Source organism: Bombina bombina, chromosome 2, assembly GCF_027579735.1.
Source record: "Bombina bombina isolate aBomBom1 chromosome 2, aBomBom1.pri, whole genome shotgun sequence".
NCBI classification, from domain to species: Eukaryota; Metazoa; Chordata; class Amphibia; order Anura; family Bombinatoridae; genus Bombina; species Bombina bombina.
In genome coordinates, this window is record NC_069500.1 from 683165095 (window position 1) to 683180094 (window position 15000).

Genomic DNA, 15000 nt, shown 5'->3' on the forward strand with positions numbered 1-15000 from the left:
GGTAGGCCCACAGTGAGGCTGTGGCAGTTTGTTGTGACTGTTAAAAAACGTCTATATCGTGTTTTTTTTTATCCGTTTTTTGAACTAAGGGATTAATCATCCATTTGCAAGTGGGTGCAATGCTCTGTTAGCTTATTATACACACTGTAAAAATTTCGTTTGATTTACTGCTTTTTTTCACTGTTTTTCAAATTCTGACAAAATTTGTCTCTTAAATGCACAGTAGCGTTTTTATTTTTTGCTTGTTAACTTGATTTAAAGTGTTTTCCAAGCTTGCTGGTCTCATTGCTAGTCTGTTAAAACATGTCTGACATAGAGGAAACTCCTTGTTCATTATTTAATAAATAGTTAATCACAGCACCACTAAAGCATTCTATCCACTGTCAAAAAATAAATAAAAAATTATATATATATTTAGGGTGCAAGAGTTTAGTAAAACCTCCAATTCTACCATCTACAAATAACAAAAAAAGAACTCAGCACACCTCAATTTAGCAAAAGTGTAAATGCAATTTATTATAAAGTATCTAAATACAATTCTATAGTACAAGTGGGACAAGTGTTCATTATGTTTAGAAGCCATGGTACCCCCTCTTAGAATGTGTAGCAAATGTACTGATTTCACTTTAAGTAATAAAGATCATATTCTGTCTTTAAAAAATTTATAACCAGAGGAATCTGATGATGGGGAAGTTATGCCGACTAACTCGCCCCACGTGTCAGACCCTTTGACTCCCGCTCAAGGGACTCACGCTCTAATGGCGCCAAGTACATCTAGTGCGCCTATAGAGTTTACTATACAAGACATGGCAGCGGTCATGTATAATACACTGTCAGCGGTATTATCCAGACTACCTGGGTTTAGAGGAAAGCGAGACAGCTCTGGAGTTAGAAGAAATACAGATCATACTGACGCTTTAAAAGCTATGTCTGATACTTCCTCACAATATACAGAAGCTGAGGAAGGAGAGCTTCTTTCTGTGGGTGATGTTTCTGACTCAGGGAAGAATATTCAACCTGATTCTGATATGTCTACATTTAAATTTAAGCTTGAACACCTCCGCGTGTTGCTCAGGGAGGTTTTAGCTGCTCTGAATGACTGTGATACAATTGCAGTGCCAGAAAAATTGTGTAGATTGGACAAATACTATGCAGTGCCGGTGTGCACTGATGTTTTTCCAATACCTAAAAGGTTTACAGAAATTATTACTAAGGAATGGGATAGACCAGGTGTGCCGTTCTCTCCCCCTCAGACAGTCCCTAAGGTGAGCAGTTTGTACCCTAGCTAAGCGTACTACTATCCCTGTCGAGGTCAGTTGTGCTTTCTCAGATCCAATGGATAAAAAGTTAGAGAGTTACCTTAAGAAAATGTTTATTCAACAAGGTTTTATTCTACAGCCCCTTGCATGCATTGTCCCAGTCACTGCTGCTGCAGCTTTCTGGTTTGAGTCTCTGGAAGAGGCTTTGCAGGTAGAGACCCCATTGGATGACATACTTGACAAGCTTAGAGCACTTAAGCTAGCCAATTCTTTTCTTTCTGATGCCATTGTTCATTTGACTAAACTAACGGCTAAAAATTCTGGTTTTGCTATTCAAGCGCGCAGGGCGCTATGGCTTAAATCATGGTCAGCTGACGTTACTTCAAAGTCTAAGCTGCTTAACATTCCCTTCAAGGGGCAAACCCTATTTGGGCCTTGTTTGAAGGAGATCATTTCTGATATCACTGGAGGAAAAGGTCATGCCCTTCCTCAGGATAGGTCCAAATCAAGGGCCAAACATACTAATTTTCGTGCCTTTCAAAACTTCAAGGCGAGTGCGGCATCAACTTCCTCTAATGCAAAACAAGAGGGAACTTTTGCCCAGTCCAAGTAGGTCTGGAGACCTAACCAGACCTGGAACAAAGGTAAGCAGGCCAAAAAAACCTGCTGCTGCCCCTAAGACAGCATGAAGTATCAGCCCCCTGTCCGGTAACGGATCTCGTAGGGGGCAGACTTTCACTCTTCACCCAGGCTTGGGCAAGAGATGTCCAGGATCCCTGGGCGTTGGAAATTGTATCCCAGGGATATCTTCTGGACTTCAAAGCTTCTCCTCCAAAAGGGAGATTTCACCTTTCACAATTATCTGCAAACCAGATAAAGAGAGAGGCATTCTTACACTGTGTTCAAGACCTCCTAGTTATGGGAGTGATCCATCCAGTTCCAAAGGAGGAACAAGGACAGGGATTTTACTCAAATCTGTTTGTGGTTCCCAAAAAAGAGGGAACCTTCAGACCAATTTTAGATCTCAAGATCTTAAACAAATTCCTCAGAGTCCCATCATTCAAGATGGAGACTATTCGCACCATCCTACCTATGATCCAGGGGGGTCAATACATGACTACAGTGGATTTAAAGGATGCTTATCTTCACATTCCAATACACAAAGATCATCATCGGTTTCTCAGGTTTGCCTTCCTGAACAGGCATTACCAGTTTGTAGCTCTTCCCTTTGGGTTAGCTACAGCCCCAAGAATCTTTACAAAGGTTCTGGGGTCACTTCTAGCGGTCCTAAGACCGCGCAGCATTTCAGTGGCTCCTTATTTAGACGACATTCTGATACAGGCGTCCAATTTCCAAATTGCCAAGTCTCATACGGACATAGTTCTGGCATTTCTGAGGTCGCATGGGTGGAAGGTGAACGAAGAAAAGAGTTCTCTCTCTCCTCTCACAAGAGTTTCCTTTCTGGGAACTCTAATAGATTCTGTAGAAATGAGGATTTACCTGACAGAGTCCAGGTTATCAAAACTTCTAAATTCCTGCCGTGTTCTTTATTCCACTACTCGCCCTTCGGTGGCTCAGTGTATGGAAGTAATCGGCTTAATGGTAGCGACAATGGACATAGTGCCGTTTGCACGCCTACATCTCAGACCGCTGCAACTATGCATGCTCAGTCAGTGGAATGGGGATTACACAGATTTGTCCCCTCTACTAAATCTGGATCAAGAGACCAGGGATTCTCTTCTCTGGTGGCTATCTCAGGTCCATCTGTCCAAGGGAATGACCTTTCGCAGGCCAGATTGGACAATTGTAACGACAAATGCCAGCCTTCTAGGCTGGGGGGCAGTCTGGAACTCCCTGAAGGCTCAGGGATCGTGGACTCAGGAGGAGACACTCCTTCCAATAAACATTCTGGAACTAAGAGCGATATTCAATGCTCTTCAGGCTTGGCCTCAGCTAGTGACAATGAGGTTCATCAGATTTCAGTCAGACAACATCACGACTGTGGCTTACATCAACCATCAAGGGGGAACAAGGAGTTCCCTAGCGATGTTAGAAGTATCAAAGATAATTCGCTGGGCAGAGATTCACTCTTGCCACCTATCAGCTATCCATATCCCAGGTGTAGAGAACTGGGAGGCGGATTTTCTAAGTCGACAGACTTTTCATCCGGGGGAGTGGGAACTCCATCCGGAGGTGTTTGCACAATTGATTCACCGTTGGGGCAAACCAGAACTGGATCTCATGGCGTCTCGCCAGAATGCCAAACTTCCTTGTTACGGATCCAGGTCCAGGGACCCTAAGGCAACGCTGATAGATGCTCTAGCAGCGCCTTGGTCTTTCAACCTGGCATATGTGTTTCCACCGTTTCCTCTGCTCCCTCGTCTGATTGCCAAAATCAAGCAGTAGAGAGCATCGGTGATCTTGATAGCGCCTGCGTGGCCACGCAGGACTTGGTATGCAGATCTGGTGGACATGTCATCCTTTCCACCATGGACTCTGCCGCTAAGACAGGACCTTCTACTTCAAGGTCCTTTCAACCATCCAAATCTAATTTCTCTGAGTCTGACTGCCTGGAGATTGAACGCTTTATTTTATCAAAGCGTGGCTTCTCTGAGTCAGTCATTGATACCTTAATTCAGGCACGAAAGCCTGTCACCAGGAAAATCTATCATAAGATATGGTGTAAATATCTTTATTGGTGTGAATCTAAGGGCTACTCATGGAGTAAGGTCAGGATTCCCAGGATATTATCTTTTCTCCAAGAAGGATTGGTAAAAGGATTGTCAGCTAGTTCCTTAAAGAAACAGATTTCTGCTCTGTCTATTCTTTTGCACAAGCGTCTGGCGGATGTTCCAGACGTTCAGGCATTTTGTCAGGCTTTAGTTAGAATCAAGCCTGTGTTTAAACCTGTTGCTCCACCATGGAGCTTAAATTTGGCTCTTAAAGTTCTTCAAGGGGTTCCGTTTGAACCTCTTCATTCCATTGATATCAAACTTTTATCTCGGAAAGTTCTTTTTTTGGTAGCTATTTCCTCGGCTCGTAGAGTTTCCGAGTTATCTGCCTTACAATGTGATTCTCCTTATCTGATCTTCCATGCAGATAAGGTAGTCCTGAGTACCAAACCTGGGTTTTTACCTAAGGTGGTATCTAATAAGAATATCAATCGGGAGATTGTTGTTCCATCATTGTGTCCTAATCCTTCTTCAAAGAAGGAACGTCTATTACACAATCTTGATGTTGTTCGTGCTTTAAAGTATTATTTACAAGCTACTAAAGATTTTCGTCAAACATCTGCTTTGTTTGTTGTCTACTCTGGACAGAGGAGAGGCCAAAAGGCTTCGGCAACCTCTCTTTCTTTTTGGCTAAAAAGCATAATCCGCTTAGCTTATGAGACTGCTGGCCAGCAGCCTCCTGAAAGGATTACAGCTCATTCTACTAGAGCTGTGGCTTCCACATGGGCCTTTAAAAATGAGGCTTCTGTTGAACAGATTTGCAAGGCGGACGACTTGGTCTTCGCTTCATACCTTTTCAAAATTCTATAAATTTGATATTTTTGCTTCTTCAGAGGCTATTTTTGGGAGAAAGGTTTTACAGGCAGTGTACCTTCCGTTTAAGTACCTGCCTTGTCCCTCCCTTCATCTGTGTACTTTCGCTTTGGTATTGGTATCCCACAAGTAATGGATGATCCATGGACTGGATACACCTTACAAGAGAAAACATAATTTATGCTTACCTGATAAATTTATTTCTCTTGTGGTGTATCCAGTCCACGGCCCGCCCTGTCATTTTAAGGCAGGTATTTTTTAATTTTCAACTACAGTCACCACTGCACCCTATGGTTTCTCCTTTCTCTGCTTGTCTTCTGTCGAATGACTGGATATGGCAGTTAGGGGAGGAGCTATATAGGAGCTCTGCTGTGGGTGATCCTCTTTCAACTTCCTGTTGGGAAGGAGAATATCCCACAAGTAATGTATGATCCGTGGACTGGATATACCAAAAGAGAAATACATTTATCAGGTAAGCATAAATTATGTTTTTTGAGGTTTGGGGATGGTTATTACAGTGGCTTCTAAAAACGCCCTAGAAAATTTCCCCTCTTCTCTAGCCTGGTTAAAAAACCTAAGGAGCAAAGGCGCTAGTTCATTTATGAAGGTTTTATAAAAAGATGCCGAATAACCGTCTGGGCCCGGAGTTTTAAAGGTTTTCATATGCGTGATGGCATGTTTGATTTATTTTAGTGTAAAGGGGGATGAGAGTGATTCCTGGTCCTCTATTGGTAAGGGAGTTTAAGGTGATCTAGGAACAAGCACATTTCAGAGACAGTGGCTAATGAGTGGCCTGGAGTGTCTTCTAAGTTATATAGTTTTGAATAAAAATTTTCACGGCATGTGCCTATCTTTGAGGGTATTCGGTAGGTCTGATTCCCGGATTGAATACGGTGAATTCTGGACGAACTTGCACTGTTTTTGAGCTTATTGGCTAAAAGCGTGTCTGCTTTATTACTCTTATAGTAAGATATCTGTTTTAACTTAAATAGGTTGACTTGGGTGCGTTTTAATTCCAACTGATTGATATGGTTTCTTATCTTTGTGATTTGTTCTATGATAGTGTCCGAGGGTGTTGATCTATTAAGGATTTCTAGTCGGCGTAGTTCAATATGAGATCTAAAGAGGGGAAGCCCCGAAAGTTTTTTTAAATAAGCTTGTCTCTTAATTATGAGGCCTCTAAAAGTAGCTTTTGCGATACCCCAAAGTGTGTCGTCCCGGACCTGTTTATTATCATTGGAATGAGAGTGAAAGATGATATCTTTTCTGAGAATTTCTTTAAAGGAGGCATCCTGGAGGACGTGATGTGGAAGGCGCCAGGAGGGCCTTATGTTGGTTCGTTCTATTGAACGGAAAGTCACTATAACAGGGTCGTGGTCAGACCAGGGGCATAGGGAAATGTTAGAACATTTAACTTGGTCCAGGGTTTCTGCTGAGCAAAAGACATAATCGAGTCTAGAGTACGTTTTGTGGGGGTGAGAAAAATTAGTGTATCCCTATCTCTAGGATGGAGTGATCTCCTTATATCATAATAATGAAATTGGGCAATAATTTGTCTAAATTTGTGGGAGAGTTGTGTGGAGTGGGCGGTCTGTTTTGTATGGGCAGTTTTTTTTCTATCTAGTATTGGGTCCCAGGTCATATTAAAGTCTCCCGCTAACAGGACTCTGCCTATTTTCACCCGGTCCACTGTGAGAAGAACACGTTTAAGGTATCTGGGTTGATGTGAGTTAGGGATGTAAATGGAGGCTAGAGTATAGTCAATATGGTCTAGTTTACATATTAAAATTATAAATCTAGATTGAGGGTCTTTTAGGACTTGGATTTGTTCGTAAGCTATTCTTTTATGGATTAATATTGCGGTACCTCTGGCCTTCTTTATGAAGGGAGTATATTCAAGTACAGTATAGTACTTAGATATTGAGTAAAGAGGGTTATCAAGTGACCAACGCGTCTCTTGAAGAAAAACCACATCATGGTTCTGATTTTTATTTTTTGATATGCAGTATACTAATGGTATGGTTTGGTTATCTTCTATTAAAACATGTATTGTATACAACTGAAAACCTAAAGAAGCTGAGTCAAATGTTCCGTCAGAGTTAGTGTTGTTTTTTTGAAAGAAGATCTACATTTTTTTTTAGTAGACAGAATGATGAAATTTTCACTTTCGTGCATGATGAAATGTTCTCGTCTGGTTGTTTTCCTTATTCATCATTTAAAATGTTTCCATCCAGTGTTGTTCGCTGTCGACGTATCATTCTGGTAAGAGTTTCTTTTTTAGGTAGTGCTTCTGCTACTTCAAGGGAGAAATTAGCAATTTTGTATTATGCTTGATGTTACTTCCTCTGAATTTTTAGCAAATTCTTTTATTTTTTCAATTGTTTTCAGAGATAAAATGCTTGCTGCATCAGGCGGATGTGAATGATTTGATGAGTCTTTTTCAATTATATCATTAATGGTTTTTAGCCTTCCTCCACAAATACCTTTTTTTTCACATCTCCAATATATGTTACATTTTTTTTTTTTTTTTTTGTCTACAATGTATGCATAACCTTCATGTAACATTTTTCTTCCTCTTTGACATGTCTTTATGAACTCCTTTTTTTTTTATTTGATATGTTTTTTTTTAATTTATTTATTTGTTTGTGTTGTCTTTTTTCCTCAGTAGTGCACAATATATATTTAAATTTTTCCACTTTTTTAATGATGACAATTACGCAATTGTGCTGTTCAGCGTGCAGTTGTTAGCAGTGTATCTCAGACATATGTCTGGCGGACGAATGCGCTTCAGCATTCTGTCCGAGCACCTGTTGATCTTATTACCTCTGAAACCAAATTAAAGTGCGTCTTGAAAGCTCATACTATACCGCCAAAGGAACAATTTGTCATTCATATATATATTATTATTCTTTTCACAAATGTACACACATTCTTTTAACATACAAGTGATTTATAAAGGTCAGGTAGTCAAAGTTACTGTCTAGTCAAAATGAATCCCATGATTGATAGGGCATGTAATTTTAAACAACTTTCCAATTTACTTTTATTATCAAATGTCTTTGTTTTCTTTGTATTCTTTGTAAAAAGCTAAACATAGCTAGGCTCATATGCTAATTTCTAAGCCCTTGAAGGATGCTTCTTCTCTCACACTAGACAGCGCTATTTCATGTATGCCATATAGATAACAATGTGCTCACTCTTGTGGAGTTACTTATGAAAGGGTGCTGATTGGCTAAAATGTAAGTCTGTCAAAATAACTGAAATAAGGGGGCAGTCTGCAGAGAATTAGATACATGTAAATCAAAGAGGTAAAAAGTAAATTGTGTGTTGCAGGCCCTGAATCCCTTCCTCCCTACTTGGTCAAGGTTTGTATCTCCTCAATTGCTGCTGCCGCAGATGAACATCAGTACCCTCCTGTTAATTGGGCAGCAATACTGGCACCTTTAATGAGACTCAACTTTGGTAAGCCCTTACATGTAAAATATAAATATATACTGTAAATATATATATATATATATTCCACATCCCTGCATACAGTTTGTCCAAACTTAGTCAGTTCAAACTATGTCAGATTGAGAATATATATATATATATATTTTAAAGCATTGTAAATAAAGTGTGTGTGCATGTGTCTTTTTTTGGTTAGCTAATTTAAAAGTATTTGGTTGAAGGGAGATAAAACCTATTTTTTTTTCTTTTTTGTTTCATATAGAGAATACAATTTTAAACTTTCGAACCTTCTATTATCACATTTCTTCTTTCTTTTGGTATCCTTTTTTGAAGAAACTGAATGCATTGGATGAGGCAAAACATGAGGCATAAATATGCAGTCAACCAATCAGCAGCTCCTGAGCCTGCCAAGATATCCTTTTCAATAAAGGATATCAAGAGAAGTGAAACAAATTAGATAATAGAAGTTATTTAAAAATTATGTTCTATCTGAATCATGAAAGAAAAAATGTGGGTTTCATGTCCCCTTAAGTTTATTGATATATATGTGGGTTATATGATATGTATACTATGTGCCTTGCTTTTACAGGGGAAGAAATTCAAAAGCTTTGTGTCCAAATAGCAGTGACTCAAGCTCAGACATCCCAGAATGCCTCTGTGTTGCTAGGAATGTGGGTGGTACCTCCTCTGGTTTACAGCCTTTCTGTAAGTTTTTCTTTGATTTAGTGTTAAAAAGTTGTTTTCAGTATTTGGTGATATTTATGTTTGTTTTGACTCTTTACCCTTTATGTTACTGGTTTATAATATGCTGACTTGAATACAAACAAAAGATTACTATTATTTTATTATTTTGTATGTATGAAGCAGCACTATGTTTCACATCATCCTATATGAATTACACAACTATTATTTAAAATATGTATTTTCAGACTGATACATAGGTATTTGTCTAGCGTTCTCTTGTGAGAATTTAGAATGCAATGCTACAGACTATACGATTGTTCTCATTTGGCATTAAAGCCCCACAGTCCATATTGCACCCTTAATTGTTGCAATTTTTATATTTGTCTGTTGCTTTCATTTGACAGCACTGAGGGAATCAGAATCTTTTATTTCCTGAGCATAAAATATACAAGAATCGGTGCAGTTAAAAAATATATATATATATATAGTGTGAACAAAAACAAATGCGGGCATTGTATTAGAACTTGTTTTTGGAGATTGCTGAGATTCAAGATAGTGAATAGGATTAAATTATTTTATCTAACTGTAGACCATGCATAATTGTTGGTAAGTATACCTATGTTAGGGTGTAAACAGTATAAACTAAGGCAGGTAAGGTGAATAAAACCCAAATGAATATTGTTCACGTGAATATAAAACAGAATTTATGTTTACCTGATAAATTACTTTCTCCAACGGTGTGTCCGGTCCACGGCGTCATCCTTACTTGTGGGATATTCTCTTCCCCAACAGGAAATGGCAAAGAGCCCAGCAAAGCTGGTCACATGATCCCTCCTAGGCTCCGCCTACCCCAGTCATTCGACCGACGTTAAGGAGGAATATTTGCATAGTAGAAACCATATGGTACCGTGGTGACTGTAGTTAAAGAAAATAAATTATCAGACCTGATTAAAAAAAAACCAGGGCGGGCCGTGGACCGGACACACCGTTGGAGAAAGTAATTTATCAGGTAAACATAAATTCTGTTTTCTCCAACATCGGTGTGTCCGGTCCACGGCGTCATCCTTACTTGTGGGAACCAATACCAAAGCTTTAGGACACGGATGAAGGGAGGGAGCAAATCAGGTCACCTAAATGGAAGGCACCACGGCTTGCAAAACCTTTCTCCCAAAAATAGCCTCAGAAGAAGCAAAAGTATCAAACTTGTAAAATTTGGTAAAAGTGTGCAGTGAAGACCAAGTTGCTGCCCTACATATCTGATCAACAGAAGCCTCGTTCTTGAAGGCCCATGTGGAAGCCACAGCCCTAGTGGAATGAGCCGTGATTCTTTCGGGAGGCTGCCGTCCGGCAGTCTCGTAAGCCAATCTGATGATGCTTTTAATCCAAAAAGAGAGAGAGGTAGAAGTTGCTTTTTGACCTCTCCTTTTACCGGAATAAACAACAAACAAGGAAGATGTTTGTCTAAAATCCTTTGTAGCATCTAAATAGAATTTTAGAGCGCGAACAACATCTAGATTGTGCAACAAACGTTCCTTCTTTGACACTGGTTTCGGACACAGAGAAGGTACGATAATCTCCTGGTTAATGTTTTTGTTAGAAACAACTTTTGGAAGAAAACCAGGTTTAGTACGTAAAACCACCTTATCTGCATGGAACACCAGATAAGGAGGAGAACACTGCAGAGCAGATAATTCTGAAACTCTTCTAGCAGAAGAAATCGCAACCAAAAACAAAACTTTCCAAGATAATAACTTAATATCAACGGAATGTAAGGGTTCAAACGGAACCCCCTGAAGAACTGAAAGAACTAGGTTGAGACTCCAAGGAGGAGTCAAAGGTTTGTAAACAGGCTTAATTCTAACCAGAGCCTGAACAAAGGCTTGAACATCTGGCACAGCTGCCAGCTTTTTGTGAAGTAACACAGACAAGGCAGAAATCTGTCCCTTCAGGGAACTAGCAGATAATCCTTTTTCCAATCCTTCTTGAAGGAAGGATAGAATCTTAGGAATCTTAACCTTGTCCCAAGGGAATCCTTTAGATTCACACCAACAGATATATTTTTTCCAAATTTTGTGGTAAATCTTTCTAGTTACAGGCTTTCTGGCCTGAACAAGAGTATCGATAACAGAATCTGAGAACCCTCGCTTCGATAAGATCAAGCGTTCAATCTCCAAGCAGTCAGCTGGAGTGAAACCAGATTCGGATGTTCGAACGGACCCTGAACAAGAAGGTCTCGTCTCAAAGGTAGCTTCCAAGGTGGAGCCGATGACATATTCACCAGATCTGCATACCAAGTCCTGCGTGGCCACGCAGGAGCTATCAAGATCACCGACGCCCTCTCCTGATTGATCCTGGCTACCAGCCTGGGGATGAGAGGAAACGGCGGGAACACATAAGCTAGTTTGAAGGTCCAAGGTGCTACTAGTGCATCCACTAGAGCCGCCTTGGGATCCCTGGATCTGGACCCGTAGCAAGGAACTTTGAAGTTCTGACGAGAGGCCATCAGATCCATGTCTGGAATGCCCCACAGCTGAGTGACTTGGGCAAAGATTTCCGGATGGAGTTCCCACTCCCCCGGATGCAATGTCTGACGACTCAGAAAATCCGCTTCCCAATTTTCCACTCCTGGGATGTGGATAGCAGACAGGTGGCAGGAGTGAGACTCCGCCCATAGAATGATTTTGGTCACTTCTTCCATCGCTAGGGAACTCCTTGTTCCCCCCTGATGGTTGATGTACGCAACAGTTGTCATGTTGTCTGATTGAAACCGTATGAACTTGGCCCTCGCTAGCTGAGGCCAAGCCTTGAGAGCATTGAATATCGCTCTCAGTTCCAGAATATTTATCGGTAGAAGAGATTCTTCCCGAGACCAAAGACCCTGAGCTTTCAGGGATCCCCAGACCGCGCCCCAGCCCATCAGACTGGCGTCGGTCGTGACGATGACCCACTCCGGTCTGCGGAATGTCATCCCTTGTGACAGGTTGTCCAGGGACAGCCACCAACGGAGTGAGTCTCTGGTCCTCTGATTTACTTGTATCTTCGGAGACAAGTCTGTATAGTCCCCATTCCACTGACTGAGCATGCACAGTTGTAATGGTCTTAGATGAATGCGCGCAAAAGGAACTATGTCCATTGCCGCTACCATCAAACCGATCACTTCCATGCACTGCGCTATGGAAGGAAGAGGAACGGAATGAAGTATCCGACAAGAGTCTAGAAGTTTTGTTTTTCTGGCCTCTGTCAGAAAAATCCTCATTTCTAAGGAGTCTATTATTGTTCCCAAGAAGGGAACCCTTGTTGACGGAGATAGAGAACTCTTTTCCACGTTCACTTTCCATCCGTGAGATCTGAGAAAGGCCAGGACAATGTCCGTGTGAGCCTTTGCTTGAGGAAGGGACGACGCTTGAATCAGAATGTCGTCCAAGTAAGGTACTACAGCAATGCCCCTTGGTCTTAGCACAGCTAGAAGGGACCCTAGTACCTTTGTGAAAATCCTTGGAGCAGTGGCTAATCCGAAAGGAAGCGCCACGAACTGGTAATGCTTGTCCAGGAATGCGAACCTTAGGAACCGATGATGTTCCTTGTGGATAGGAATATGTAGATACGCATCCTTTAAATCCACCGTGGTCATGAATTGACCTTCCTGGATGGAAGGAAGAATAGTTCGAATGGTTTCCATCTTGAACGATGGAACCTTGAGAAACTTGTTTAAGATCTTGAGATCTAAGATTGGTCTGAACGTTCCCTCTTTTTTGGGAACTATGAACAGATTGGAGTAGAACCCCATCCCTTGTTCTCTTAATGGAACAGGATGAATCACTCCCATTTTTAACAGGTCTTCTACACAATGTAAGAATGCCTGTCTTTTTATGTGGTCTGAAGACAACTGAGACCTGTGGAACCTCCCCCTTGGGGGAAGCCCCTTGAATTCCAGAAGATAACCTTGGGAGACTATTTCTAGCGCCCAAGGATCCAGAACATCTCTTGCCCAAGCCTGAGCGAAGAGAGAGAGTCTGCCCCCCACCAGATCCGGTCCCGGATCGGGGGCCAACATTTCATGCTGTCTTGGTAGCAGTGGCAGGTTTCTTGGCCTGCTTTCCCTTGTTCCAGCCTTGCATTGGTCTCCAAGCTGGCTTGGCTTGAGAAGTATTACCCTCTTGCTTAGAGGACGTAGCACTTTGGGCTGGTCCGTTTCTACGAAAGGGACGGAAATTAGGTTTATTTTTTGCCTTGAAAGGCCGATCCTGAGGAAGGGCGTGGCCCTTACCCCCAGTGATATCAGAGATAATCTCTTTCAAGTCAGGGCCAAACAGCGTTTTCCCCTTGAAAGGAATGTTAAGTAGCTTGTTCTTGGAAGACGCATCAGCTGACCAAGATTTCAACCAAAGCGCTCTGCGCGCCACAATAGCAAACCCTGAATTCTTAGCCGCTAACCTAGCCAATTGCAAAGTGGCGTCTAGGGTGAAAGAATTAGCCAATTTGAGAGCATTGATTCTTTCCATAATCTCCTCATAAGGGGGAGAATCACTATCGACCGCCTTTATCAGCTCATCGAACCAGAAACATGCGGCTGTAGCTACAGGGACAATGCATGAAATAGGTTGTAGAAGGTAACCCTGCTGAACAAACATCTTTTTAAGTAAACCTTCTAATTTTTTATCCATAGGATCTTTGAAAGCACAACTATCCTCTATGGGTATAGTGGTGCGTTTGTTTAAAGTGGAAACCGCTCCCTCGACCTTGGGGACTGTCTGCCATAAGTCCTTTCTGGGGTCGACCATAGGAAACAATTTTTTAAATATGGGGGGAGGGACGAAAGGAATACCGGGCCTTTCCCATTCTTTATTAACAATGTCCGCCACCCGCTTGGGTATAGGAAAAGCTTCTGGGAGTCCCGGGACCTCTAGGAACTTGTCCATTTTACATAGTTTCTCTGGGATGACCAACTTGTCACAATCATCCAGAGTGGATAATACCTCCTTGAGCAGAATGCGGAGATGTTCCAACTTAAATTTAAACGTAATCACATCAGGTTCAGCTTGTTGAGAAATGTTCCCTGAATCAGTAATTTCTCCCTCAGACAAAACCTCCCTGGCCCCATCAGACTGGGTTAGGGGCCCTTCAGAACCATTATTACCAGCGTCGTCATGCTCTTCAGTATCTAAAACAGAGCAGTCACGCTTACGCTGGTAAGTGTTCATTTTGGCTAAAATGTTTTTGACAGAATTATCCATTACAGCCGTTAATTGTTGCATAGTAAGGAGTATTGGCGCGCTAGATGTACTAGGGGCCTCCTGAGTGGGCAAGACTCGTGTAGACGAAGGAGGGAATGATGCAGTACCATGCTTACTCCCCTCACTTGAGGAATCATCTTGGGCATCATTGTCATTGTCACATAAATCACATTTATTTAAATGAATAGGAATTCTGGCTTCCCCACATTCAGAACACAGTCTATCTGGTAGTTCAGACATGTTAAACAGGCATAAACTTGATAACAAAGTACAAAAAACGTTTTAAAATAAAACCGTTACTGTCACTTTAAATTTTAAACTGAACACACTTTATTACTGCAATTGCGAAAAAACATGAAGGAATTGTTCAAAATTCACCAAATTTTCACCACAGTGTCATAAAGCCTTAAAAGTATTGCACACCAAATTTGGAAGCTTTAACCCTTAAAATAACGGAACCGGAGCCGTTTTTAACTTTAACCCCTTTACAGTCCCTGGTATCTGCTTTGCTGAGACCCAACCAAGCCCAAAGGGGAATACGATACCAAATGACGCCTTCAGAAAGTCTTTTCTAAGTATCAGAGCTCCTCTCACATGCGACTGCATGTCATGCCTCTCAAAAACAAGTGCGCAACACCGGCGCGAAAATGAGGCTCTGCCTATGATTTGGGAAAGCCCCTAAATAATAAGGAGTCTAAAACAGTGCCTGCCGATATTATTATATCAAAATACCCAGATAAAATGATTCCTCAAGGCTAAATATGTGTTAATAATGAATCGATTTAGCCCAGAAAAAGTCTACAGTCTTAATAAGCCCTTGTGAAGCCC

The 15000-nt window shown here is 41.4% G+C and overlaps 1 protein-coding gene across 1 annotated transcript in view; it reads left to right on the forward strand.

Annotated features, from left to right (window-relative positions):
• FOCAD (focadhesin) overlaps nucleotides 1-15000 on the forward strand; it is a 1237844-nt gene that overhangs the window by 1148276 nt on the left and 74568 nt on the right. Inside the window, 2 exon segments of the mRNA XM_053702659.1 lie at nucleotides 8138-8266; nucleotides 8844-8959. Coding sequence (XP_053558634.1) covers nucleotides 8138-8266; nucleotides 8844-8959 — 245 coding nt within the window.